General features: G+C 43.3%; 1 protein-coding gene across 6 annotated transcripts in view; it reads left to right on the top strand.

Moving 5' to 3' along the window:
- The window catches only part of CALD1 (caldesmon 1), a 266,015-nt gene that overhangs the window by 159,764 nt on the left and 80,244 nt on the right, over positions 1–26,007 (top strand). The window contains exon 1 of one of the 6 annotated variants that reach the window (XM_073621274.1): positions 3,585–3,820. The exons of the other annotated variants lie outside the window; for them this stretch is intronic. Coding sequence (XP_073477375.1) covers positions 3,774–3,820 — 47 coding nt within the window. The 5' untranslated portion in view covers positions 3,585–3,773. Of the gene's footprint in view, positions 1–3,584; positions 3,821–26,007 lie in introns of those variants that run through there. 6 annotated transcript variants of the gene reach the window in all.

Below are 26,007 nucleotides of genomic sequence, written 5' to 3'. Positions count from 1 at the left end.
ATGTAAACGGGGCTTAAAGTGTCACTAAACCCATATCATGAAAAACTATCCATAAATGCTATATGACATGCTGTCCATACTCAGTCACTATGAGATTCTTATTTTATATTCTGCAAAAAACTTGATTGATCCTGCTGTTCTCTCTCCCCTTCTGTCCATGTCCCCAATTCAGCTAGGGATTTTGCAAAGCAGTGTTGGCAGCTCTGCACATGCTCAGTTTTCAGTGAGTTTCTTATGCTGATCATTTCCTCCCTATCACATCTGAGCAGCCCATGTGACTATAAAATCACATATGTGAGTGTATACACAGTGAGTGGTAAATGACAGCCCACTCCCTCCCTCCTCCTCTATGCCCACTAACCAGCTAAACACAATGGGGGCGGGATATTACATCTTGATTGATGGAAACTTCACCTCCCTCTTATTCTAAGACATAGGCTGGAGGGGCATGACACAGCCTGCGACTGGCAGAAATCCACCCACACTATCTTATTGCCAAAAAATAATGAATTTTTGATTTCAAATATATATTTGTATGGCAATTTAAAACAGTTTATTGATATTATTTATTTTTACTTTGTACTTTGTATTCCAAAGGCTGTTTTTTTATTTTGAACATGTGACCAGCAGCAGACTTGAAGCTCTTCCTGCTTATGTTTCCCTGCAGACGGGCTGGGAAAGAGCGGGGTCATGTGACAGCTTTATATCGATTAGGAAAAGGGTACTTAGATGTTTTTTATTATTAAAATAATTACTGTGCCATCATGTTGTATCATCAGTGTTGTGTCATGTGTTATTTTTTCTGGATTTTTGGTTAATAGTCTGTCTCTATCATTTAAAATACACGTATGATAACAATTATAGACCCTTCGTTTCTTTGTAAGTGGGCAAACTTTAAAAATTTCCAAGGGATCAAATAATTATTTTCCCCAATGTATACGTAATCCGGTGCCCAGGTGCCGCCCTGTAGTAGTAAAACTGCTATATGGCGGACCTGAACTGGTTAGTTAGGCTTTTTTCCCTCTGTTTCCACCTGGTGATCTGGCTAGTAACACACCTCCTCTATTAATGAGACACTACTGGATGAAGGATAACAGGGGTATCTTTGGACAGCAGCACTATCAGTGTGGGGGGAGGGGGGTGTTAGGGTACTAGCAGATTTAAATATACTAACAGATTGAAGCCAACCTCCAGGTAATACTTTATAAGCATTTAGTGCAACCGTTTCTTTACTTTTAGGATAAAGGCTTTACATAAAACCGAAGGTTTCACCAATGGGAATCAATGGTGGAGAAGGATCTGATCATGGACTTAATAATAGCAAGCAATGCCTAGCTGCAATTTCCAAAGCAAGCAAAATCCTCTCTTGTATTAAGAGAGGTATGGACTCCAGAGAGAGAGATATAATTTTGCCCCTGTACAAATCATTAGTAAGACCTCATCTGGAATATGCAGTTGAGTTTTGGGCACCAGTTCTCAAAAAGGATATCTGGGAACTGGAGAAAGTGCAGAGAAGGGCAACCACACTGATAAGAGGGATGGAGGAGCTCAGCTATGAGGAAAGATTAGAGGAACTTAATTTATTCTTCCTTGAAAAGAGGAGATTAAGGGGGATATAATCAACATGTATAAATACATAAGTGGTCCATATAGTGAACTTAGTGTTAAAGGGGTTGTAAAGGTAAAAGTTTTTTCACCTTAACGCATTCTATGCATTAAGGTGAAAAAAAAATCCGACAATATAGCCCCCCCCCCCAGCCCCCCCCGTTTTACTTATCTGACCCCTCGAAAGTCCCGTGCTCGCCCCCGACATCCTCTTCGCCACTCAGCCTGGCCGTTGATTGGCTAGAGTGGATGGATTGAAAGCAGCACAGCCATTGGCTGTCAATCACATCCAATGACGCGGTGCGCCGGGGGGGCGGTACCGAGTGATACAGTGAGCGGCTATGGCCGCTGGCTGTATCACGGGAGCGCGCCCGCAAGCACTCAACACCATGCGAGGGAGCTCGCATGAAGGTGTTTAGTTCATGCGGGGGGGGCGAGACAGCCGCCAAGGGACCCCAGAAGACCAGGTTCGGGGCCACTCTGTGCAAAACGAGCTGCACAGTGGAGGTAAGTATAACATGTTTGTTATTTAAAAAAAAAAAATATATACATATCTTTAGTGGTCCTTTAAGTTATTCACTTTAAGGTCATCGCAGAGGACAAGGGGGCAATCTTTACGTCTGAAAGAAAAGAGATTTAATCTCCAAATACGGAAAGGTTTCTTCACAGTAAGAGCTGTGAAAATGTTGAATAGGCTCCCTCAAGAGATTCTAGCCAGCAGATTTCTTTAAAAAAGTATTCTTTCCTAAATGTACATATAACTGAGTACTAACATTTAGAGGTAAAGTTGATCCAGGGAATAACCGATTGTCTCTTAGGGGAAATTGGATCATGCTTTATTAGGGAAATGTTTGCCTTCTTCTGGATCATGTATGGCTATAGGATTGTGTGTGTGTGTTTTTCTCTGTGGATTTAACTGAATGGTCTTTTTTCAACCAGACTAAATATGTAGCTATAAATAAAAGCTGATCACTGTAAGCACCCATGTCGGTGGTAAATGGTTTGTCTCATCCCTCTAACTGGTACATCTGCAGGACAGCTTGTACTGTTGAAAAAAAAAAACATACTGGCCAAATCACCAGGTGAAAATAAAGAAAAGAAAGCCTTATGCCCCGTAAACACGGTCGGACTTTGTTCGGACATTCTGACAACAAAATCTAGGATTTTTTCCGACAGATGTTGGCTCAAACTTGTCTTGCATACACACGGTCACACAAAGTTGTCGGAAAATCCGATCGTTCTAAACGCGGTGACGTAAAACACGTACGTCGGGACTATAAACGGGGCAGTGGCCAATAGCTTTCATCTCTTTATTTATTCTGAGCATTTCCGATTTTGTTGTCGGAAAATTTTATATCCTGCTCTCAAACTTTGTGTGTCGGAAAATCCGATGGAAAATGTGTGATGGAGCCTACACACGGTCGGAATTTCCGACAACAAGGTCCTATCACACATTTTCCGTCGGAAAATCCGACCGTGTGTACGGGGCATAAGAAAGAAAACAAATGCAGCCATCACATCTAAGATTTGGTAAGCTGCAATATAATAAATGTTTGCTTTCGGGTTTAATACTGCTTTAAGATGCACATTATAATAGGGGCTCATTCCAACCATAATTTGCATAAAACTCACAGAAAACTCGTCAATGTGATTTGGCATTCAATTTTTTTTACATATTGTGCTGCGTTGCGTTTTATTGCTTAATGAACTGTGTTTTCTACATAGCATTACATAATTGAATTGGATTAAAGTAGCTTCTTCTTTAAAAAGTTCCTGGTTTCCTAATAGCAAATCCTAAAATTTCTGGAGTAATTTCTCCTTGCTGATGTAAGCTTGGTGTTCACATTCCTGTTTTATCAAGGGGAGGGGGGGGTGGAATGTATATGGATTTTGAAGACAAAGAACAAAGAAGCTCTACTACAGTGATTACGGTAGAGGGGAGAGCAGTGAACACTCTCTTGGAGTCATGTGATGAAAAGTGGTGGGTCAGCTTGGCAGGCAGCAGAGTCAAGGCTGTCGTCATGGACTGATGGGCATGGCAAAGGCATTCTCTGCTGCCTAGGTGCAAAGAGCATCTGGCAGTCCCAGCTCTGGACAGACAGGACTATGACATTTGCACTGTCTCATTCCATCTTGCTGGCTTTGGATGACTTTCTCCACAGGCAGACATGCTGAGCAGATCCTACAACAGGCACAGCCTCTCCGCCCTGTCCAAGTGAGTTATTAACTTTTTGTTGCAACTGTTCTAGCTGTAACCTGGCCTTTGTTTCTTGCTCCAGGGATGTAGAAGGCTGATGCAGTAGAGCACAGCTGGAGCATGCTGATTGTGTGTTATGTGTACATGTATTATTATTATTATACAGGATTTACACAGTGCCAACAGTTTGCACAGCGCTGTTAGGAGGGACAGTATAGGCGATGCATTGTGCATCCAGGACAACTTCTTCCCAGCATCCAGCTGGCCCTCTTGTGCAGAGATAGTCCCTCTTTCTTCTATAAAGAGTGGCATGTGAATTGGAAAGGATAGATGTGCTATTTAATGTTCAGAAGTGTTTCTCTTGACCCTTTTGATATAGTAAAAAATGAAATCATTGGAAACCAGTAAAAAAAACCACACATCCTTACTGGAAATTGAAATAAGTAACCCCCCCCCCCCGGTACTATTGGGACTTTAAAGGCAACTGATGAAGACACAGATTTGTATAAAATGTAAAATTTTATTAATACAAGTATAAAAGGTGTATACATCACCAATAAAACATATGTACCCAGGGGTAGGGTAACCAAAACTTCTACGTACCCAGGGGAGGGGTAACCAAAACTTCTATGTACCCAGGTAAAGGGTAACCAAAACTTCTATGTACCCAGGGGAAGGGTAACCAAAACTTCTATGTACCCAGGGGAAGGGTAACCAAAACTTCTATGTGCCCAGGGGAAGGGTAACCAAAACTTCTACGTACCCAGGGGAAGGGTAACCAAAACTTCTATGTACCCAGGGGAAGAGTAACCAAAACTTCTATGTACCCAGGGGAAGGATAACCAAAACTTCTATGTACCCAGGGGAAGGGTAACCAAAACTTCTATGTGCCCAGGGGAAGGGTAACCAAAACTTCTACGTACCCAGGGGAAGGGTAACCAAAACTTCTATGTACCCAGGGGAAGGGTAACCAAAACTTCTATGTACCCAGGGGAAGGGTAACCAAAACTTCTATGCACCCAGGGGTACATAGAAGAAAGACCACGAATCTTACAACAGCCATCACATGTTTTTTTGACTATATATGTTTTATTGGTGATGTTTTACCTGTGATGACTGTTGTAGCATTCGTGGTCTTTTTTCTATGTACCCCTGGGTGCATAGAAGTTTTGGTTACCCTTCCCCTGGGTGCATAGAAGTTTTGTTTACCCTTCCCCTGGGTACATAGAAGTTTTGGTTACACTACCCCTGGGTACACATAAGAAAGACCACGAATGCTACAACCATTATCACATGTTTTTTGTATATTCATCACATATATGTTTTATTGGTGATGTATACACCTTTTTTACTTGTATTGATAAAATTTTACGTTTTATAAAATCTGTGTCTTCATCAGTTGCCTTTAAAGTCCCAATAGTACCGGGGGTTACTTATCATTTCTATTTCTATCTATCAGGGTTGTTGGCAACAACCTATGGCTTACTTGGGTGGTCTTTTACCTTGTTCATCCTTACCGGAGGACAGCGAGTGAAATCTTTATTGTTATAAAAGAGCTCCCACGCTGCGCAAATCCCACAACCCCACCTAGTCCCCCCTGGGAACTGCGGTTCCTCCTGCCGGTTGCTACATGATTGTTCTGTTGTGTTGTGCTGTAGCGGCCAGTGGAAGGAACCACAGTGCCTATTGGGGGGCACGCTATTTGACACACCTGGCAGTGTCTGATAGCAACAGTCAATTGGCTTCGGTATAAATCACACAAATAGGAAACATAAGGGGAATACAAAGACACTGAGTTTCAAAAGAGCCAACTTCCCTAAACTACGAACCTTGCTACTTGCTAGAAGGCATTAATTGGGATAAAATCTTAGGAACAAAGAACACAGAGGAGAGATGGGTTTGTTTTAAGAGCATATAAAATAAGAGCATTAGCCAATGCATCCTATTGGGTAATAAATTTAAAAGAGCGAACAAAAGTCCTGGATGGCTTAACTTCAATGTAAAAATGCATATAAAAGCAAAGGAGAAGGCCTTCAAAATATGCAGGGTTGAGGGATCATCATCAGCATTCAGACTTTATAAAGAATGCAACAAGAAATGTAAGGGTGCAATAAGGACGGCTAAGATAGAACATGAAAGACACATAGCGGAGGAGAGCAAAAAAAATCCCAAGAAATTCTTTAAGTATGTAAACAGTAAAAAAGGGAGGGCAGACCATGTTGGCCCCATAATGAATGAGGAAGGACATCTGGTTACAAAGGATGGGGAGATGGCGAAGGTATTGAATTTATTCTTCTCCTCAGTCTTCACAAAGGAATTGGCGGGCTTCAGTAACCAAATCTGCAGTGTTTATCCTCATGACACATCACAGGAAGCACCTCCATGGTTAACAGAGGACAGAATTAAAGTTAGACATGGGAAACTTAACTTTAATAAATCACCGGGACCAGATGGCTTGCACCCGAGGGTACTTAGGGAACTCAGTCAAGTAATTGCCAGACCATAGTTCCTAATTTTTACTGACAGTCTACTGACTGGAATGGTACCAGCTGATTGGAGAAAAGCCAATGTAGCACCAATATTTAAAAAGGGCCCAAAATACATCCCTGGGAATTACAGACCAGTTAGCCTAACATCAATAGTATGTAAACTCTTGGAGGGGATGATAAGGGACTATATACAAGATTTTAGTCATGAGAATGGTATGATTAGCAGTAATCAGCATGGATTCATGAAGAATCGTTCTTGCCAAACCAATCTATTAACCTTCTATGAGGAGGTGAGTTGTATCTAGATAAAGGAAAGCCCGTAGATGTGGTGTATCTGGATTTTGCAAAAGCATTTGACACAGTTCCCCGTAAACATTTACTGTACAACATAAAGTCCGTTGGCATGGACCATAGGGTGAGTACATGGATTGAAAACTATCTACAAGGGCAAGTTCAGAGGGTGGTGATAAATGGGGAGTACTCGGAATGGTCAGGGGTGGGTAGTGGAGTCTCCCAGGGTTCTGTGCTGGGACCAATACTATTTAATTTGTTCATAAATGAACTGGAGGATGGGGTAAACAGTTCAATCTCTGTATTTGCAGAAGATACTAAGCTAAGCAGGGCAATAACTTATGTGTGGAAACCTTGCAAAAAGATCTGAACAAACTAATGGGGTGGGCAACTACATGGCAAATGAGGTTCAATGTAGAAAAATGTAAAATAATGCATTTGAGTGGCAAAAATATGAATGCAATCTATTCACTGGGGGGAGAACCTCTGGAGGAATCTAGGATGGAAAAGGACCTGGGGGTCCTAGTAGATGATAGGCTCAGCAATGGCATGCAATGCCAAGCTGCTGCTAACAAAGCAAACAGAATATTGGCATGCATTAAAAAGGGGATTAACTCCAGAGATAAAACGATGATTCTCCTGCTCTACAAGACTCTGGTCCGGCCGCACCTAGAGTATGCTGTCCAGTTCTGGGCACCAGTCCTCAGGAAGGATGTACGGGAAATGGAGCGAGTACAAAAAGGGCAACAAAGATAATAAAGAGTCTAATAATAAAGGGTCTAATAAAGGGTCTGGGTTGCGAGCACTGAACTTATTCTCTCTGGAGAAGAGACACTTGAGAGGGGATATGATTTCAATATACAAATACCATACTGGTGACCCCACAGTAGGAATAAAACTTTTTCGCAGAAGGGAGTTTAACAAGACTCGTTGCCACTCATTAAAATTAGATGAAAAGAGGTTTAACCTTAAACTGCGTAGAGGGTTCTTTATTGTAAGAGCGGCAAGGATGTGGAATTCCCTTCAACAGGTGGTGGTCTCAGCGGAGGGCATTGTTTGTTTTAAGAAACTATTAGATAAGCACCTGAATGACCGCAACATACAGGGATATACAATGTAATACTGACATATAATCACACACATAGGTTGGACTTGATGGACTTGTATCTTTTTTCAACCTCACCTACTCTGTAACTATGTAACCTACTATGCCAGGAGCTCGTTAAAGAGACTCTGTCACTAACTTAAAAAATTTCAGAAAAAAGCAAGTATATCCAGTATTTTAATTGCTTGCCGACAGCTCATATCCCTCTAGCTGGAGACATTTAAAAATGGCTATATGTACCTAGACTTAGAATAACAATAAACTACAGGCGGTCCCGGGTTATGAACAAGATTCTGTAGGTTTGTTCTTAAGTTGAATTTGTATGTAAGTTGGAACAGGTTCATTTTTTAAGTGTGCCTCCAGCCAAAAATAATATTTTTACATTTTTGGATAGCATACGGAAGAGTTAACACCCCTGTAATGTTTGTTTTGCTGTCTATGTCCCTGTCAGAAGATTTCACCTCACTTTCTGTCCCTGTGACAACAGGATTTTGAAAATTTGGGGTTATCGTGGAAACAAGGATTGGTGATAAAGCTTCAGTGGAGACATCTTTACCTCATAATTCTAAAAGGAGTGAATTTTCCTTTCGAGGGTTAGATTTCCTCTGACTTCCTGTTGTTGGAGCAGTGCACTGGCAGGAAGGTAAAGTCCTGCAAGCAGCATCTTTGAGGCACTGTAGGAGCGATATATACACCACTCCTCAAACGCCCCTGCCCATTGAAATCAATGGGCAGTGCCGTCGAAGTGCCGGCAAAGCGATGCAGCGGCACTTTTAACCCTTTTTCGGCCGCTAGCAGGGGTTAAAAGCGCCCAGCTAGTGGCCGAAAAGCACCGCTACAACAACGGTAAAGTTTTACCACCGACGCTCCCAACACCCCAGTATGAAAGTGGTTGTAAACCCTTACAGACCACTTTTTGCTACAGATAAGCCTATAATAAGGCTTACCTGTAGCTACCCAGGATATCTCCTAAACCTGCACGGAGCCGCGATACCCGGAAGTAACCCCCGGGAGTGATGTCACCGGCCGGTGCTGTGTACGGGCACCACAGCGAGGGCTTCGATCTCAGGTGAGTATTACATAATGAGCTAGTATGCTATGCATACTAGCTCAGTATGCCTTTGTCTTGCATGTCTTCGTTTTTTGTTTTTTTTTCAAAGTGGGTTTACAACCACTTTAAATCAAATGATAGCCTCAGGATGACACATATACAGCTCCCCCAATATTGGAGAGTCACTATATCATGCTGATCTTTATGTGTCACACAAAAATGTCAATTGTAAAAAGCTATAGATGTGCCCACCTGGAAGGCCAATGGTGCCCACCTGGTAGGCCAATCTTATTGGGATATGGATCTTTGACAGAGAGGATAAGTGAATATGTAGAGTTCTTTCTCAAGCCCCATGTAGAAGCACTTGTGTCTTTCGATAAGGGTACTTCCCACCTGACTTCACTAATTACTGATTCAGAAGTCTCCCCAATACATTACTGGTGGTTTTAGATAAGGAATCTTTTTTACTCATCAATACAACTTGATAAGGGTTTAAAGATGATGAGGAAGTTCCTTGAAAAATTGGATATTTGGTAATGTGAACATAATGACTTTATGTAATACTTTCAGATTTTGTCCTGAGGCATAACGTCTTTCCTTTCGACTGGTCCTACTACCTCCAAGTACAGGGTTCTGTGATAGACACAGTTTGTGCTCCATCCTATGTGAACCTCTTCCTAGGGGAACAGGAGCAGGATATTTGGTCAAGGGGCAATGTTTCTCTTTACCTCTGCTACCTTTTTTGTTGTGGCATGGATATATAGATGACATATTGATCCTTTGGACTAGAACCCAACTAGTTATAAAAACAGTTTGTATGGTTATGGAATTACAATGACTACAACCTCAAGTTTATATTAAGAGTTGACAATGAGCTGCTGTTTGGGCTGCCAGTAGCTGTATTGTGGGAGGAAATGAAAATAATGAGATACTCCTGATTCTTAGAAATATTAAAAAAGTATTTCTTTCTTTATATGCAAAGCAAAGGTCCACTTTAAATTATGTCTAGTGTCTAAATTGCTATGATTTATTGCTACAGGCCCAGAATGGGACATTATTTTTACTTACAAGCAGTGCATCCAAAATCCATGCACTTTTCATGTATTCAGAATAGTAGTACTACGTATCACTTATGTTGTACAAAGAGGTGGTGGAAAATAGCTTCAGTTATCTTTTAGAATAGAGGTCTCCAAAGTATGGTCCGCAGGCCAAATCTGGCTTGCTACAAGATTTTATCCGACCCTCCAGCTAGGGTGAGTGGATTATCCTCAATGTGCAGGGATTGGGGATTAAGGTCAGCAGAGGCTGCCTATGATCTATGCTTCTGATATAACGGGGGCCTCTGATGGATGATGATCCTGATCGGGATTTTTTTTGCCCCCAAATATTTGTAAAATATACAATGTGGCCCTCGTACTGAAAAGTTTGGAGACCCCTGTTCTAGAACAATTTTTCTCAACATTAATAATTTATGCACCCCTTTATAAAAGCCAACATTTATCAAGTACCCATGGTGGGGGAGGCACCAAATATAAGTTACACTCAGATGACCTGTTGATCCAAATAATTGTTTGAAACTACTGCAACGAACCTTTCAGATTTATTTTATATAGGATTTATCATTTGCTAAATTTGTAAACTGTTGTATCAAAGTCTGGGAAAAAAGAAGTACCCCCCTGAAGGGGTTGGGAATGTGGTTCCAGAGCACCCAGTGCATTAGCCAAACCCAACTTCAGGTAGCAGTTTTTGAGTGGTTGAGCAGCGTTCAGCCCTACTCAATTTTGTTCCGGGAACTGGACAGGATGCCCCCATACTGCTGCCAGAACACAGCACTGTATACTGCATGTTGCTGATGCTACATACAGCACTAACAACGACTGCATCGACTAGGAAAACAGATAGTTTATTTGGGCCAGCTTGGTGCAAATAAGCTATGTACAGTCATAGTATACCTGGAGTTAGGGCATTACTTGTAACATCGTGGTATGAAGAACTTATTGTAAAAATGACTGTATACTTATGCAGAGTGGATGTTTCTGTTTATGCCAGTAATCTGGTAATAATAGGATAAGGAGGCACTGCCTGGTAGAATGACCTCAGATCAGCCTCTCTGAAAAAGCAGTTAACTACCTCACTGCTACAGTGAAGTAACAATGTATCTTTTTAAAGTAGAAATATGAGCAAAATGAAAAATTACACATTTCTTGACCCACCCGTTGAAAACTTTTTAGGCCTCAAGCACAGTTGAGCTCAAAATTGCCTGTTTTACAGGCGTTTGGCATTTCTTTTTTTTTCTTCTCCATGTTAGCCTATGTGTCCTGGCACACATAGGCTTTATAAGGCCCTGTTCACAACTGAGGGAGTTTCTGCTTGAAATTTGTAACTCTAAAATGCTCATCAAGCCTAATCCTATTCATTTCAATGGCCCCTGTTCACATACAGTATCTCACAAAAGTGAGTACACCCCTCACACTTTTGTAAATATTTTATCTTTTCATGTGACAACACTGAAGAAATTAAACTTTGCTACAATGTAAAGTAGTTAGTGTATAGCTTGTAAAACAGTTTAAATTTGCTCTCCCCTCAAAATAACTCAACACACAGCCATTAATGTCTAAACCGCTGGCAACAAAAGTGAGTACACCCCTAAGTGAAAATGACCAAATTGGCCCCAAAGTGTCAATATTTTGTGTGGCCACCATTATTTTCCAGCACTGCCTTAACCCTCTTGGGCATGGAGTTCACCAGAGCTTCACAGGTTGCCACTCCTCTTCCACTCCTCCATGACGACATCACTGAGCTGGTGGATGTTAGAGAGCTTGTGCTCCTCCACTTTCGTTTGAGGATGACCCACAGGTGCTCAATAGGGGTTAGGTCTGGAGACATGCACCTTTACCATCAGCTTCTTTAGCAAGGCAGTGGATGTCTTGGAGGTGTGTTTGGGGTCGTTATCATGTTGGAATACTGCCCTGCGGCCCAGTCACCGAAGGGAGGGGAATCATGCTCTGCTTCAGTACATCACAGTACATGTTGGCATTCATGGTTCCCTCAATGAACTATAGCTCCTCAGTGCTGGCCTGTGATGCCGGCAGAGACACTGCTGACTCTGGGATAGGTAGGTTGCTCAAGATGCTTACAGAAGCACTGCTGACTCTTGGAAGGGGCAGTGGCTCATTATGCTTGCAATAAACACTGCTGACTCTAAAATGGATTGGGGACCCATAATGCTTGTAAAGGCACTGCTGCCTGAGATGGGGTGGTAGCCTGTGATGCTTGCAGAGGCACTACTGTTGTTTGGATGGGGGACATTATTATTCCTAGGTACATTGTGCTGCTTAGTCAGGGGTGGAGACAGGGGCATTTCCAGGAATTCTGTTGTGCATGGTTAGCTCAATCCTATCATGCTACTCATACAGCCTACTCCAGAGGGGTCTCTTGTTTTGTTGGCCAAATCTCTTCCTGCGGAGATATTGCAGATTAAAACAGACCCGGATGGCAGGTATGTTGTCCTTATAATACAAAGTGCCTCTGTGACACGCACCCTGGTGAATGTTTATGTACCCCCTCCATTTTTCGCAGATGTGCTAGTAAAACTGTTACTTACGCTTTTATCCAAGCCCCCAGACCCACTGCTGTATGGGGGAGATTGTAATGCTGTAATGAACCCGGCTTTGGACCACTTGGGGGGTGGGGGTAGATCCTTCACTTCCTTTACTGACTGGGCCCAGGTCCACGGACTCACTGAGATATGGCGATAGAAACACTCAGATATGTGTCAATACTCTTGCCACTCAGATTCTTTCCACACCATGTCTTGCATAGACCTGACATTTGGTACACAAGACATTCTTCAAGTGGTTTCTGAAGTATCGTACCTACCCAGGGGTGTATTAGATCATGCCCCCCTGTCTGTGGATCTCCTTCTTCTTCCAGGTTCTGGCCCGAGTATGTGGCGCCTGAACTCTGACTCATTGGAGGATGAGATAGTACGAGGGGAATGTAGGAATGTTATTGTTAAATACTAGAATAAGAACTGGAATAAGGACCAACTTACGGAATGGGAAGCCTTTAAGACCACGTTGCTGGGTACTTTTATGTCCATTACTGGCATTTTACGTAAAATTACCCAACAACATACTGTGGAATTGGAGATAGCCGTGACCTCTGCTGAATCTATGCTTCTGACCCTACTCCAGCTAACAGGGACACCTGGTTGCAGTGCCGTATGGGTTATGAGCTCTGCCTGCTGGCCCTTATGCAAAAACGCATGCTACATATAACCCAGAAATCATTTGATCATGGTAACAAGGCTGGACATCTCTTAGCTTACTTGACTAGACCTGAACACTCCCCTATTTCTATCTCTCGGATCTTGACTACACAGGGCCAGATTAGTGATGCTCCTAGGGATATCATGGAGTCATTTCTGGATTTTTACAAGGACCTATACTCCTCCAGAGCAGATTACACTGACTCCCAACTAAATGACTATTTGGCCCAGATATCTCTCCCCTCTTTTTCTGTTGAAAGGCGTGGGGAGCTGCCAGCGCATAAGACACCAGGCTTAGACGGCTTCCCTGATGAGTGGTATACCCAGTTTCAACACATAATATGCCCATTTTATTTGCATACGTATAACAAGGCCTTAGACACTGGAATTTTCCCTCCCTCTATGCGGGAAGCTTTGATTATCCTATTACTGAAGCCACGTAAGGATCCTCTTAAATTTGACTCATACCGCCTGATCTTGCTTATTAATGTGGATGTTAAAAACTTCGCCAAAGTCTTGGCCAACCGCCTGACTGCTGTGGTTGCAAAATTGGTCAGGAGCGATCAAGGAGGCTTCATACCTGGTAGACCTACAAGGATGAATATCCGTAGACTGTTCCACAATCTTCAATATCTCCATGACTGCACCCCTACCCGGCCATTGTATCTTTGGATACATGCAAGGCCTTTGACAGCGTGGAGTGGCCTTATCTTTGTCAGGTATTACAGCGGTATGGCTTCGGCCCCCGCATTATAGCTTGGATAAGACTCCTCTATAACTCCCCACTGGCCCGTATACGAGTTAATTACCATATTACAGATACTTTTCCCATTACTAGGTGCACTAGGCAGGGGTCACTAATCCTATTTGCCCTGGCTATGGAGCCTCTAGCTGTGTGCATTCGCAGGTCCTGGCTGATTAAGGGCCTCCCTATTGCCACCATAGAGGAGCGTGTTTCGCAATATGCGGATGGCACCTTGGTCTACCTGGCTGACACCCAGGACTCACTAAAAACGCTATTATCTGAGACAATTTTGGTGACTACTCTGGGTTCCAGGTGAACTGGGACAAATCCAATCTTTTTCCTTTAGACCCTGATGCAACTCTGCATTTTCACCCGGATTCTAGACTACAGGTAGTGTCCTCTTTGGATACCTGGGGGTTATAGTGCAGTCCCCTATTAACCCAATTACAACTACAAACTAAGCAGTGGCTGGACCTACCTCTAGACCTCATGGGAAGGGCCAATACCGTTAAAATGATCTATTTACCTAAGTTGATATATATTCTAGCCAACTCCCCATGTAAAATCCCTAAGTCAATATTCAGGCGGATAGATACAATCTGCACGGCGTTCTTGTGGAATGGTAGGCCCACCAGGGTGGCGATGGAGACGTTGAGGTTGCTGACGCATCTGGCGGGTATAACGTTCCCTAACTATTTATACTATTTGGCCTCCCAATTGATCCACATTCATGACTAGCTGCACCCAGTTGCGGCGAAAGCCTGTACATCCACTGAAGGAGCTATCACCTCCTCTCTAGAGACCCTCCACAACATTATATACAGAGGGCAACCCTACTAAACTTATCTCCACATACTATGCTGCCCTTATGACTGACTGTAACCCTAGATTTCGAGTGGCCCAGACAAAATGGGCCTCTATGGACATTACATTTTCAGATGATGACTGGTCAGAATTCAGTGAAAAATACAAGACCTCCGTAATAACTTCCAGGGATCGTATTATAAACGTAAAAATTTTTCACCCATCCCACCTTACTCTTGCTAAGTTACACAAAATGGGATTGGCTCACACAGCAGACTGTTTTCGAGGATGCGATCAAGTGGCAGACTTTTTACACTGTTTTGGACCTGTCCAGTAGTCCAGGACTTCTGGGTGGCGATATGGTCTTTCATAGCAGTAGGCCTCCCAAATATTCTCCACCTCAAAAACTGCCTCCTAGGCATTTTTGGTGATCTCCACATTTCATCCCATGCTAAGAGACTTCTTTGCATCCTACACTTCTATGTGAAGAAAGCCATTTTATTGTCCTGGAAAGGATCATAGATACCTCTAAAATCCCTCTGATTAATGACTTTTTACCTCTATACAAACTCAGGTTTGAGGTTTGGAAAAGAACCAAAACCTTTCACAAAATATAGGGCAGATGGCTGGCTAGCCCTCTAACCCTTACTCCAGGATAGATACACTGCTGTATACTGTTCCTGATCGTGCAGTGCACCTCACCATGTTAACCCCCTGGCTGCCTCATGAATGGAGAATTGCATGTTGGTCATCTCCGTAACCTTGCTGTTAATAATCACTTTCCTTACTGTTCTTCCATTTAACTATCCAATGAATGAGCCTAGGTTTGCTAGTAAAAAAAACATTATTAATGGTTAAACTGACACAGCTGTGAAAAATCTGCTTGTTAAATAGAGAATGGGCCCGTTCCAAGCACCAGGAAGTGATCACACCAAACAAATCAGCCCTCTTGTTTATCCCATTTGTAAATGTCCCGAAGCAAATGCTTCAGCTATCTTTGATGCTCATGAAATACAATTTTATCTAGTACAATTTCAGCAGCATTTCATCTCAAGCCTTGTTCTAATTTCTTCAGCATGTGCTTTTAGAAGCTGTTTTTCGCTGAACTTGCTGTCAGGATGGCTGTTGGCACTGGTGTGCTCTAAAAGTTCACCAGATAAGACTGTGGAATTCGGGAGAAGCTTCACACTGCACCTAATCCATTAGTTAAATAAGGACAGTGTACTTTAGTGTTTTCAAATCTCTTTAATTTCCAGCAGCACTAAGGAAACCTACTGCTTAAAGGAGCACCAATAGAACGTAATAGCATTACAAATAAAAGAACAGTTACTTCTTGCTGGTTTATGATTTTGCCAACCTCATCCTTGCTTCACTACGCATTGGATTCTGACCTGAAACAAATATGCAGGTTGGGAGGCCAGACTTTACTTGGATACGTGCATGTTCCAGGTTTAACACTTGCTACATTATGATACAAAGGTGAAGGTGATCTGTTGCTTGATCCTTGAAAATTATCAAGGCTACCAGTCATGGTTCTATCCTAAGAGATCACATTTTTACAAGAGGTTAAATTCCTTGTTGACTATTGCTTCATTTGTTATGGGTTCATTCAGGGGAGTAACTAGAAATCACAGGGCCCCATAGCAAAATGTTGTATGGGCCCACCCTCACCCAGGGGCGGATCCAGAGTCTAGTCTCGGCAGGGGCACTGCCAGAAAATACGTTTTTTTGGGGGCAATTTATCAGGGAAATGGCTGATGTTGGCGCTGCAATCATCACGACACCATGGTTATTATAGTGTCAGGATGATTGAGACACATTATTTCTATTACTACATTGTTATAGAAAATGAAATAGTTCAACTCAAAATAATGCAGAATCAGTGGGAGCCCCGAGTGTGTCACTTACCACATCGCCTGCCACCAGATGCAGATCGTCACACGTAGCAGATTATTACTTGCCACGTCACCTGCCACACATTGCGGATTGTTCACTTGTCACGTCACCTGCCACAAGTTGCGGATTGTCCACTTGCCACGTCACCTGCCACAAGTTGTGGATTGTGCACTTGCCACATCACCTGCCACAAGTTACGGATTGTCACTTGCCACGTCACCTGCCACAAGTTGCGGATTGTCCACTTGCCACGTCACCTGCCACAAGTTGCGGATTGTCCACTTGCCACATCACCTGCCACAAGTTGCGGATTGTCACTTGCCACGTCACCTGCCACAAGTTGCGGATTGTCACTTGCCACACGTTGCAAATTGTCCACTATCACCTGCCACACATTGCTGATTTTCCACTTGCCACGTCACCTGCCACAAGTTGTGGATTGTCACTTGCCACGTCACCTATCACACATTGCGGATTGTCCACTTGCCACGTCACCTGCCACATGTTGCAAATTGTCCACTATCACCTGCCACACATTTCTGAATGTCCACTTGCCACGTCACCTGCCACAAGTTGTGGATTGTCACTTGCCACAAGTTGCAAATTGTCCACCTGCCACGTCACCTGCCACCCATTGCGGATTGTCACTTGCCACAAGTTGAGGATTGTCCACTTACCACATCACCTGCCACAAGTTGCGGATTGTCCACTTGCCACGTCACCTGCCACACATTGCGGATTATCCACTTGCCACATCACCTGCCACAAGTCACTTTCCTGCTAAGGTGGTGAATGGGGATTGCCACTTCCCGTGTCCCATCTCTCTGCTGCCTGCACAGTGAGTGAGGGCGGAACTGCCAGGATGCAGGGCGGGCGCCGGGCGGTGAGAGATGATGTCATCTCTCTGCTCCGCCACCCGCTGATTGGCCAGTCCACCCACCGAGCCTCCCAGCTGGCAGCTTTCCATCCACCCCCCCCCCCGCCAAGCCACCCAGCTGAGTCCGCTCGCACAGTCAGTGTGACTGTACGAGCGCCGAGTGGGTGAGCCGCCGGGCAGCTCGGCGGCTCACCCGCCGCCCACTCACTTACACTCCGTCTCGCCGGGCCCTATTCGGCTGCGGGCCCCATAGCGCCTGTGTGGGTCGCTATGGTGGTAGTTCCGCCACTGGGTTCATTCAACCATAGACCTTTCATGGCAGGCAAACAAAGGGGTAAGTTGTCCGTAATGTGCTCCATCTCTGTCCAGCTTTTGTTTGAATCAGAACTGCTTCTCACCTTATACAAGTCAAAGGTAATCTAAACTCTGAATGCAGTTCTGTAATCATTAATACATTAGAATATATGTCAAAATGCAAGTAGTGCATGTACCTAATTCTGACTTGGTATCAGCCTTTTTACAATTCCTGTACAGCAGTGCTCAGAGAGCGGGAGAAGCAGCACAAGGAGCCAATTTGATGTGCTGCAGTCAACGAAATACGCTAACAGGAGGAGAAAGCATATTGACATAAAGATGAGTTGATCAGGCTTCTGATTTTCCTTTTAATGCCCAATCACAGGTTGGGGGTGGGGAGGAGACCTCTAAGTGTTAAGCCGGCCATAGATCGTTATAATCTCGGCCATTTCAGCTGGGAACCTTTGTAATTTGAACCATCTATGGGCAGGCTGAATGTACCCAAGTAGACCTATGGATCGATTTGGGTACAACCAACACGTTGGAGTTTCAGCATGAGATTTTTGCCAGTGGCTGTAGCCGCTATTAATAATCACTGTGTTCTCCTGGCAGGGACGGCTCCCCGGGCCACCTTCCACCCCCGGCAGGAGAACACAATAGCTCCACAGTCAGTGTTGATGGGGGAATCTAGCATTTTTTTTTCCTGCAACCCATGGTTGCATGAAAGAAATTCACACAATCTATGGCCTGCCTGAGTTAGGTGCAGCAAAAAAAAATCTGTTTTTTTACTGCCAGACAGGGACGTAGTTTGTGGCTGGTCTGTGTAAATCTCAGGAATGGTTGGACAGAAATACGTACATGTCTTTTTGGAAGAAAAAACAACTCTCAAATATCTCATGATGTGTATTAAAGTGGAACTAAAGACTGAGATAGTTACTGTGGCTCCAATGGTCTGATGTCTGCTAGGTCCCTCCCTGGTACCAGCATCTTCTCTTCTACTTCTTCCAGATGTTGGTCTTCAGCCTTCTTGATTGACCAGTGCAGGGTGGTGTAACTCTTACGCAGAAGTTCAGTAATCCCAGCACACAGCGTACATTTGCAGCTCAGTCTACAAAAAAAATTTCTGTTTTAAGCAGTTTGTCTGGTGTTCAGCTTTAATGCAGTTTACAGGGAGGTCAAATGCAGCTGTCAGTGAACTCACACTAAGGCTGGCCATAGATTATGCTATTTTCTTTCCTTCAATCACGGGTTAAAAAAAAAATGTAACAACAGGCTGATTATGCTAAAGTTGATTAATGGATCAGCTGTAGTTCAACCAGCCTGCCCATATACGAATCGAAATCCATCCAGTTCCTGCAGAAGCGGGCCAAGTTTTGATCAGTCTAAAAAATACTTCTGTTGGCTGCTCCCCCTGCAGCCCCCTAACACTCACCTGAGCCCCCTCTCGATCCAGCGATGTGCACGGGAGCCTCTGCTGTCCCGGGTCTCTCTATCCTCATTGGCTGTCAATCACAGCCAGTGAGCCAATGAAGAGAGACCGGGGGGGCGGAGCCACAGCTTTATGTGTCTTATGGAGGCATAGAGTGGGGCTCGGGAGTGAGCACGCACCAATGCCCCCATAGAAAGCAACCTGAGAAGAAGAGGATCGGGCTGCACTGTGCAAAACCATTGCACAGAGAGTAGGTACTTATGTTTGTCCTTTTAACCTTTAATTTTACTTAAACCACTTCGGCTCCGGTAGGTTTGACCAGGCCATTTTTTGCGATACGGCACTGCGTTATTTCAACTGACAACTGCACGGTCGTGCGATGCTGTTTCCCACAAATAGAGCTTTCTTTTGGTGGTATTTGATCATCTCTGCGGTTTTTATTTTTTGTGCTATAAACATTTGGTAAAAAGTTATAGCGTCTACAAATTATAGAAAATTTTAATGGAATTTTTATTTATTTTTACTAATAATGGTGGCGATCAGCGACTTATGGACTGCGACATTGCGGCGGGCAAATCTCTAAGTGACACTTTTTTGGGGACCAGTGACACTAAAACAGTGATCAGTACTAAAAAATATACACTGTCACTGCACTAATTACACTGGCAGGGAAGGGGTTAACATCAAGGGTGACCAAAGGGTTAAATGTGTCCCTAGAGAGTGCTTTCTAACTGTGTTAACTGTGTCTCAGAATCTCTATCTTCCCTTGTCACAGAACAGCGATCTGCCTTGTTTACATAGGCTGACTGCTGTTCTGCCTATCGTGGGAAAGATCGGCGGGCCCGCTGATTGGCTCCTGCTGTGTCCAAACCATTCCCGCTGTGCCCACAGACCCGGATGTGCAGAATCACGTACCTGTACAAGATTATGTGCACAGGAGCCGCCGCCCCGCAGTAAATGTACGTGGGGGCGGTCGGCAAGGGGTTAAGAAATACATTGGTGCAGATATGACAGACCAGAAGCTTCTTTCAGGTAGATTGTACAATTAGAACTAAAATGACCACATAGCTTCCCTTTAAAAAAATCTGAAGGTCGTAGTGAGAATATTAGACAGAACAGCCCACCTCTAAAAGCATTCTTTACAGATCTGATCGAGTGTATTATACATTGTGGAATATAATCCCCATAAAACGTCTGCATCACATCACCAGCCAAACGTGTCAGACTGATTTAGCCGGTGAGAAAGTCTGCAGCGAAACCATTTTATAGGAAAAGAAAAAAAAAAGATGCTATTATGAAAGTGGCACGGGGAGGGATAACAATGGCATTTTGTTGTAACTGTTTATTTATTTTGCCTTTGAGCCTCCTGAGGTTTCAGAAATGGTGCATGCTGGGAAGGGTGAAAGCTGTGGATTCTCGAAGGGTTTGTAGGTCATGGACTGGGAATTCTGTGTCAGAGTCTGCAAGTCTTGGCATTACAGAAAGTCATCAATTGTAAATGTGTGGAGAAAACAGAGAGTGCTGGGTACTGCAAAAAAATACCAACTTGCTACCAGAGCATTTTTTTTAGTTTTTGCACAAATATTAAAATGCACATTTTAGGCCTGAAGATTCGGTAAACCCCCATACATTTTATATTTTCTGAAGGCAAAGACCACAGAGAAGAAAATGGCACATTTTCTTAAAAAGAAAAAAAAAAAAAAAAGAAAAAATGTGCTAAAGTTTATTTTAGTGTACACAGACACAGCATATTACCCAGTTTTTAGGTAAAATATGAAAGATAAGGTTGAAAAGATTAAATAGATACCAAACATATCAAGTCTTAAAATTGTATGCTCCCGTGAAATGCCAACAAACTTCAGTACCCTAAATTGTCTATAGATGACACTTTAAAAGCCTTCACAGGTTGTCTGTTTAGAGTTAAAGTGGTTGTAAAGGCAGATGGTTTTTTGTCTTAATGCATTCTAGGCATTAAGATAAAAAGAATTCTGTGTGCAGAAGCACCCCTAACACTTACCTAAGCCCCATCTCTATCCAGCAGTGTCTACGAGTCCCTCGGCCATCCGGGACTCTCCCTCCTGATTGACTGAGACACAGCAGCGGCGCCATTGGTTCCCGCTGCTATCAAACTCAGTTAGCCAATCAGGAGAGAGAGGGGCCAGGGCCAAACCAGCTTCGTGTCTGAATGGATACACGGAGTTGCGGCTCGGCTCTGGTGCCCCCATAGCAAACTGCTTGTTGTGGGGGCACTTAAAGAGGAAGTAAAGTCTTCCTCTTTAATTGTACCTACAGGTAAGGCTATAGTAAGGCTTACCTGTAGGTACTGTAAATATCTCCTAAACTTGTACCGTTTAGGAGATATTTACTATATACGCTGCCACTGATGTTATCGGCGCATGCGCACTGAAGGATCGGCCCGCTCGTGCCGTTTCTTCAGGACCTGTGCTGTGACCGACGGCACCCACGAGCATGCACAGGAGTGACATAATCGCGGCTTCGGCCAATCACAGCACCAGTGACCGCGAACCCGCAAGTAACTCCGGTGTTCTGACTAGAACTGTCCTCCTATCGCATAGTGTCCGCCCCGTACTGCGCAGGCGCAGCGCTTGCGCAGTACGGAGCAGAAGGAGATGCCGAAAGTGTCCGAAGTTGATCAGCTGACCATCAGCTGTACACGGCGCTTAGGCGATGGCTTTGTAAGAGGGCCCCTTGCGGGCTTGCTTCGCTCGCCACGCTTCGGGCACGGCCTCGCTGCGCTCGACAATTATTTATTCTAACTCTATGTCCACTTGGATAGTAGGGAATGAACCTGGACATAGGGTGAGAATAAAAGCGCAGGCGCCGTGTACAGCTGATGATCAGCTGTTAAACTTCGGAGACTTTCGGCGCCTCATTTGTCTTCCGTACTGCGCCTGCGCAGTACAGGGCGGACACTATATGATAGGGGACTGTATTTGACAAGACACCGGGAAAGATGTCGGCCATGGGAGTGTAGTGCGGGCGGCACTACAGGGCATCGTTCTAAGGTAGGTATTTCATAATGAGCTAGTATGCAGTGCATACTAGCTCATTATGCCTTTGTCTTGCAGGTTTTTTATTTTTCCAGAGGTTTACAATCTCTTTAACAGGAGAGAGGGGCCAGGAGCTCCAGTTAGGGACCCGAGAAGAGGAGGATCCGGGCTGCTCTGTGCAAAACCACTGCACAGGGCAGGTAAGTATAACATGTTTGATATTTTAATAGAAAATAAAAACAAGACTTTACAATCGCTTTAACCATGAATGAAGGCCCAAGAATTTTTGACATTCTTAGTGATACCTCATGTGTGGTGCAATCATTGTTTTCATATCATATGTAGGTGCAAAAAGGAGGGAAAAGGGGATTGGGACTTTGAATAAAGCACGTAGGTATAAAGAATTCAGTTTATTATATAGATTTACATATAAACACATAATCATGAATGAGTGTATAGCCAATACAATTCAAATAACTGGTACAATTCATAAAAATATATATTCATACATACTACCGTAAATATACGGGTTGCCACATGATTATAAAGGATTAATATTAAAAATGATACATACTGACAGATATCAATTGAATCATAGGGACACGGCATATAATAGCTCTATGCATTTCGTGGATTGATCCAGTCTTCAGGAGCATGCACTTGAGTTCAATAAAAAATATATAATAGGAGTTGCTGTGTGGTCTGATCCTACCCAAGGAAAAAAGACAATTCATATAAAATAAATCCAAATATAAAAACCCATTCTCTACCATACTTACAAGGTTGACTATATAATAAAAGGGTAGCACTGTAGATCGTGGACCCCCAAAGGGGGGCATCTCCATCGGGAGCTGAGGTGGTGTGAGTGGCCTGCTGTCCAGCAAGAAAATCATCCAGCTTTCTTTTGGTGGTATTTGATCATCTCTGCAGTTTTTATTTTTTGTGCTATAAACAAAAAAAAAACGTCAATTTTGAAAAAAACAAACAAAAACATATTTTTTACTTTTGGCTATAAAACACATCCAAAATAAAAATGTAAATTTAGGCCAATATGTATTCTGCTACATATTTTTGGTAAAAAAAATCCCAATGAGCGTATATTGATTAGTTTGCCCAAAAGTTATAGTGTCTACAAACTATGGAATGTTTTAATGGAATTTTTATTTGTTTTTACTAATAATGGTGGTGATCAGTGACTTATGGACTGCGACATTGCGGCGGGCAAATCGCTAAGTGATACTTTAGACACTTTTTTGGGGACCAGTGACACTAAAACAGTGACCAGTGCTAAAAAATATACACTGTCACTGCACTAATCACACTGGCAGGGAAGGGATTAACATCAGGGGCAACCAAAGGGTTAAATGTGTCCCCAGGGGGTGCTTTCTAATTGTGTGTGTGTGTGTGTGTGTGTGTGGTGGGGGGAGTGCGTTAACTGTGGGAAGACAGAGATCCATGTTCCTGCTTAACAGAAAAACAGGATCTCTATCTTCCCTTGTCACAGAACGGCGATCTGCCTTGTTTACATAGGCTGACTGCTGTTCTGCCTCTCACAGGAAAGATCGGCGGGGAGGCTGATTGACTCCTGCTGTGCCCAATCCATTCCCGCTGCACCACAGACCCGGACGTGCAGAATCACGTACCTGTACATGATTCTGTGCACAGGAGCCGCTGCCTTGCAGTAAATGTACGTGGGGGTGGTTGGCAAGAGGTTAAATACATTTGTACAGATATGACAGACCAGAAGCTTCTTTCAGGTAGATTGTACAATTAGAAATAAAATGACCACATAGCTTCCCTTTAAAAAAATCTGAAGGTCGTAGTGAAAATATTAGACAGAACAGCCCACCTCTACTAAGCATTCTTTACAGATCTGATCGAATGTATTATACATTGTGGAATATAATCCCCATAAAACGTCTGCATCACATCACCAGCCAAACTTGTCAGACTGATTTAGCCGGTGAGAAAGTCTGCAGCGAAACCATTTTATAGGAAAAGAAAAAAAAAAAGATGCTATTATGAAAGTGGCACGGGGAGGGATAACAATGGCATTTTGTTGTAACTGTTTATTTATTTTGCCTTTGAGCCTCCTGAGGTTTCAGAAATGGTGCATGCTGGGAAGGGTGAAAGCTGTGGATTCTCGAAGGGTTTGTAGGTCATGGACTGGGAATTCTGTGTCAGAGTCTGCAAGTCTTGGCATTACAGAAAGTCATCAATAGTAAATGTGTGGAGAAAACAGAGAGTGCTGGGTACTGCAAAAAAATACCAACTTGCTACTAGAGAATTTTTTTTTAGCAGCGGGAACCAATGGTGCCGTGCTGCTGTTTCAGCCAATGAGGAGGGGAGTCCCAGGCAGCCGAGACAATCCTACAACATCACTGGATAGAGAGGGGTCTTAGGTAAGTATTAGGGTGGCTGAGGGGGGCTGTTGCACACAAAAGGCTTTTTATCTTAATGCATAGAATGCATTAAGATAAATAAAACATTCTGACTTTACAACCACTTTATGCTGGGGAAGATTTTACCCGCTTCATGACCAGGCCATTTTTTGCTATTCGGCACTGCGCTATTTTAACAGGTATTTGCGTGGTCATGCAATGCTGTACCCAAATATATCATTTTTTTCACACAAATAGAGCTTTCTTTTGGTGGCATTTGATCACCACTGGGTTTTTTATTTTTTCTGATATAAACAAAAAATTACAGAAAATTAAATAAGAAAAAAATAACAATATTTTTTACTTTCTGGTATAAAGCATATCTAATACAGAAAAAACAAAAACAAAACAAATTTCTTCATAGATTTTGGCCAAAATGTGTGATAAAAAAAAAAAAAATCTCAACAAGTGTGTGGGTTTTGGTTTGCACGAAAGCTATAGCTCCTACAAACTATTGTATATATTATGGAATTTTTATTTTTTTAATACTACTAATGGCAGTGATCAGTGACTTATAATGGGACAGCGATAGTGCGGCGGCCAATCTAACACTAACTGATGTTGGGAGGAACTGACTAACTGCCACTGACATCACCAGTGACATTAACACAGTGTTAAGTGATAATATTGTAACGCTATCAGTAACCAGTCCTGGCACATTTGGCTCTACCTATGCCCAATAGGTACATGTGAATGTCCCAGACCCACTTACTTGGTGATAAATGTCCCAGGCACTTTCCTTCTCAGGATGAAAGTCCTTTTTTTCTGGTGGTGGTGGATTAATTAAGGGTACCAGTCACTTTGAATACATTTTAGATGTTTTAATTTTGCACATGCATGAAGAGTGGGAAGGAGGGTGGAGGAAATACAAAATACCTGAGGGTTCCACTAACAATACAAAGTCTCTGGTCCCATACATGGTCTTCCCACTAATATCAATCCTTCTGTTACAGAACTCTGCTGGATGGAATACATCTCATAAAAGTGGCTCCTTGTCAATTAAAGTTCCTGTGTGTTCTCAATCTTAGGGTAGAAGGCAGGACAGCAGTGGGAAGGTTCATGTGGTGCTTCCAAACTCGGTCGGACACTCACCATCCCTCTGGTAGGACAACCGCAGCTTTGCTTCCCCAACGACCAGTAGCACTTCATCACAGCCAGCAGATTAGGGACACCTCCCATGACAAGAGATCCCTCAACACTGATGTTCTGACCCGATCGGAACATCAATTCTAATCTATGGACCGGCAGGTATAAACGGATATGTGTCCATTTACACCCACCTACATCCAGTCCGATATGCCAAAGACAGATGAGTGAGGATGCGTTTGCCATTTGATCGGATCAGATGGCAGTTGCGTGTAAACGAACAAGCGGTCTGTCTATATCTGGCGGCCCATAGAGGAGAGTGGTCTGTGTCCGTGTCCGCTCTGCATGAGCGAACCAGACATGGACCTGTTTTCCACCTGCTCAGCAGGGATCAGCAGAGGGATCCCCTGCTGAGC

This window comes from Aquarana catesbeiana, linkage group LG03, assembly GCF_042186555.1.
Source record: "Aquarana catesbeiana isolate 2022-GZ linkage group LG03, ASM4218655v1, whole genome shotgun sequence".
NCBI lineage: Eukaryota > Metazoa > Chordata > Amphibia > Anura > Ranidae > Aquarana > Aquarana catesbeiana.
Note: the sequence above shows the minus strand (reverse complement) of the source record. Positions and strands in the feature narration are given on the sequence as shown.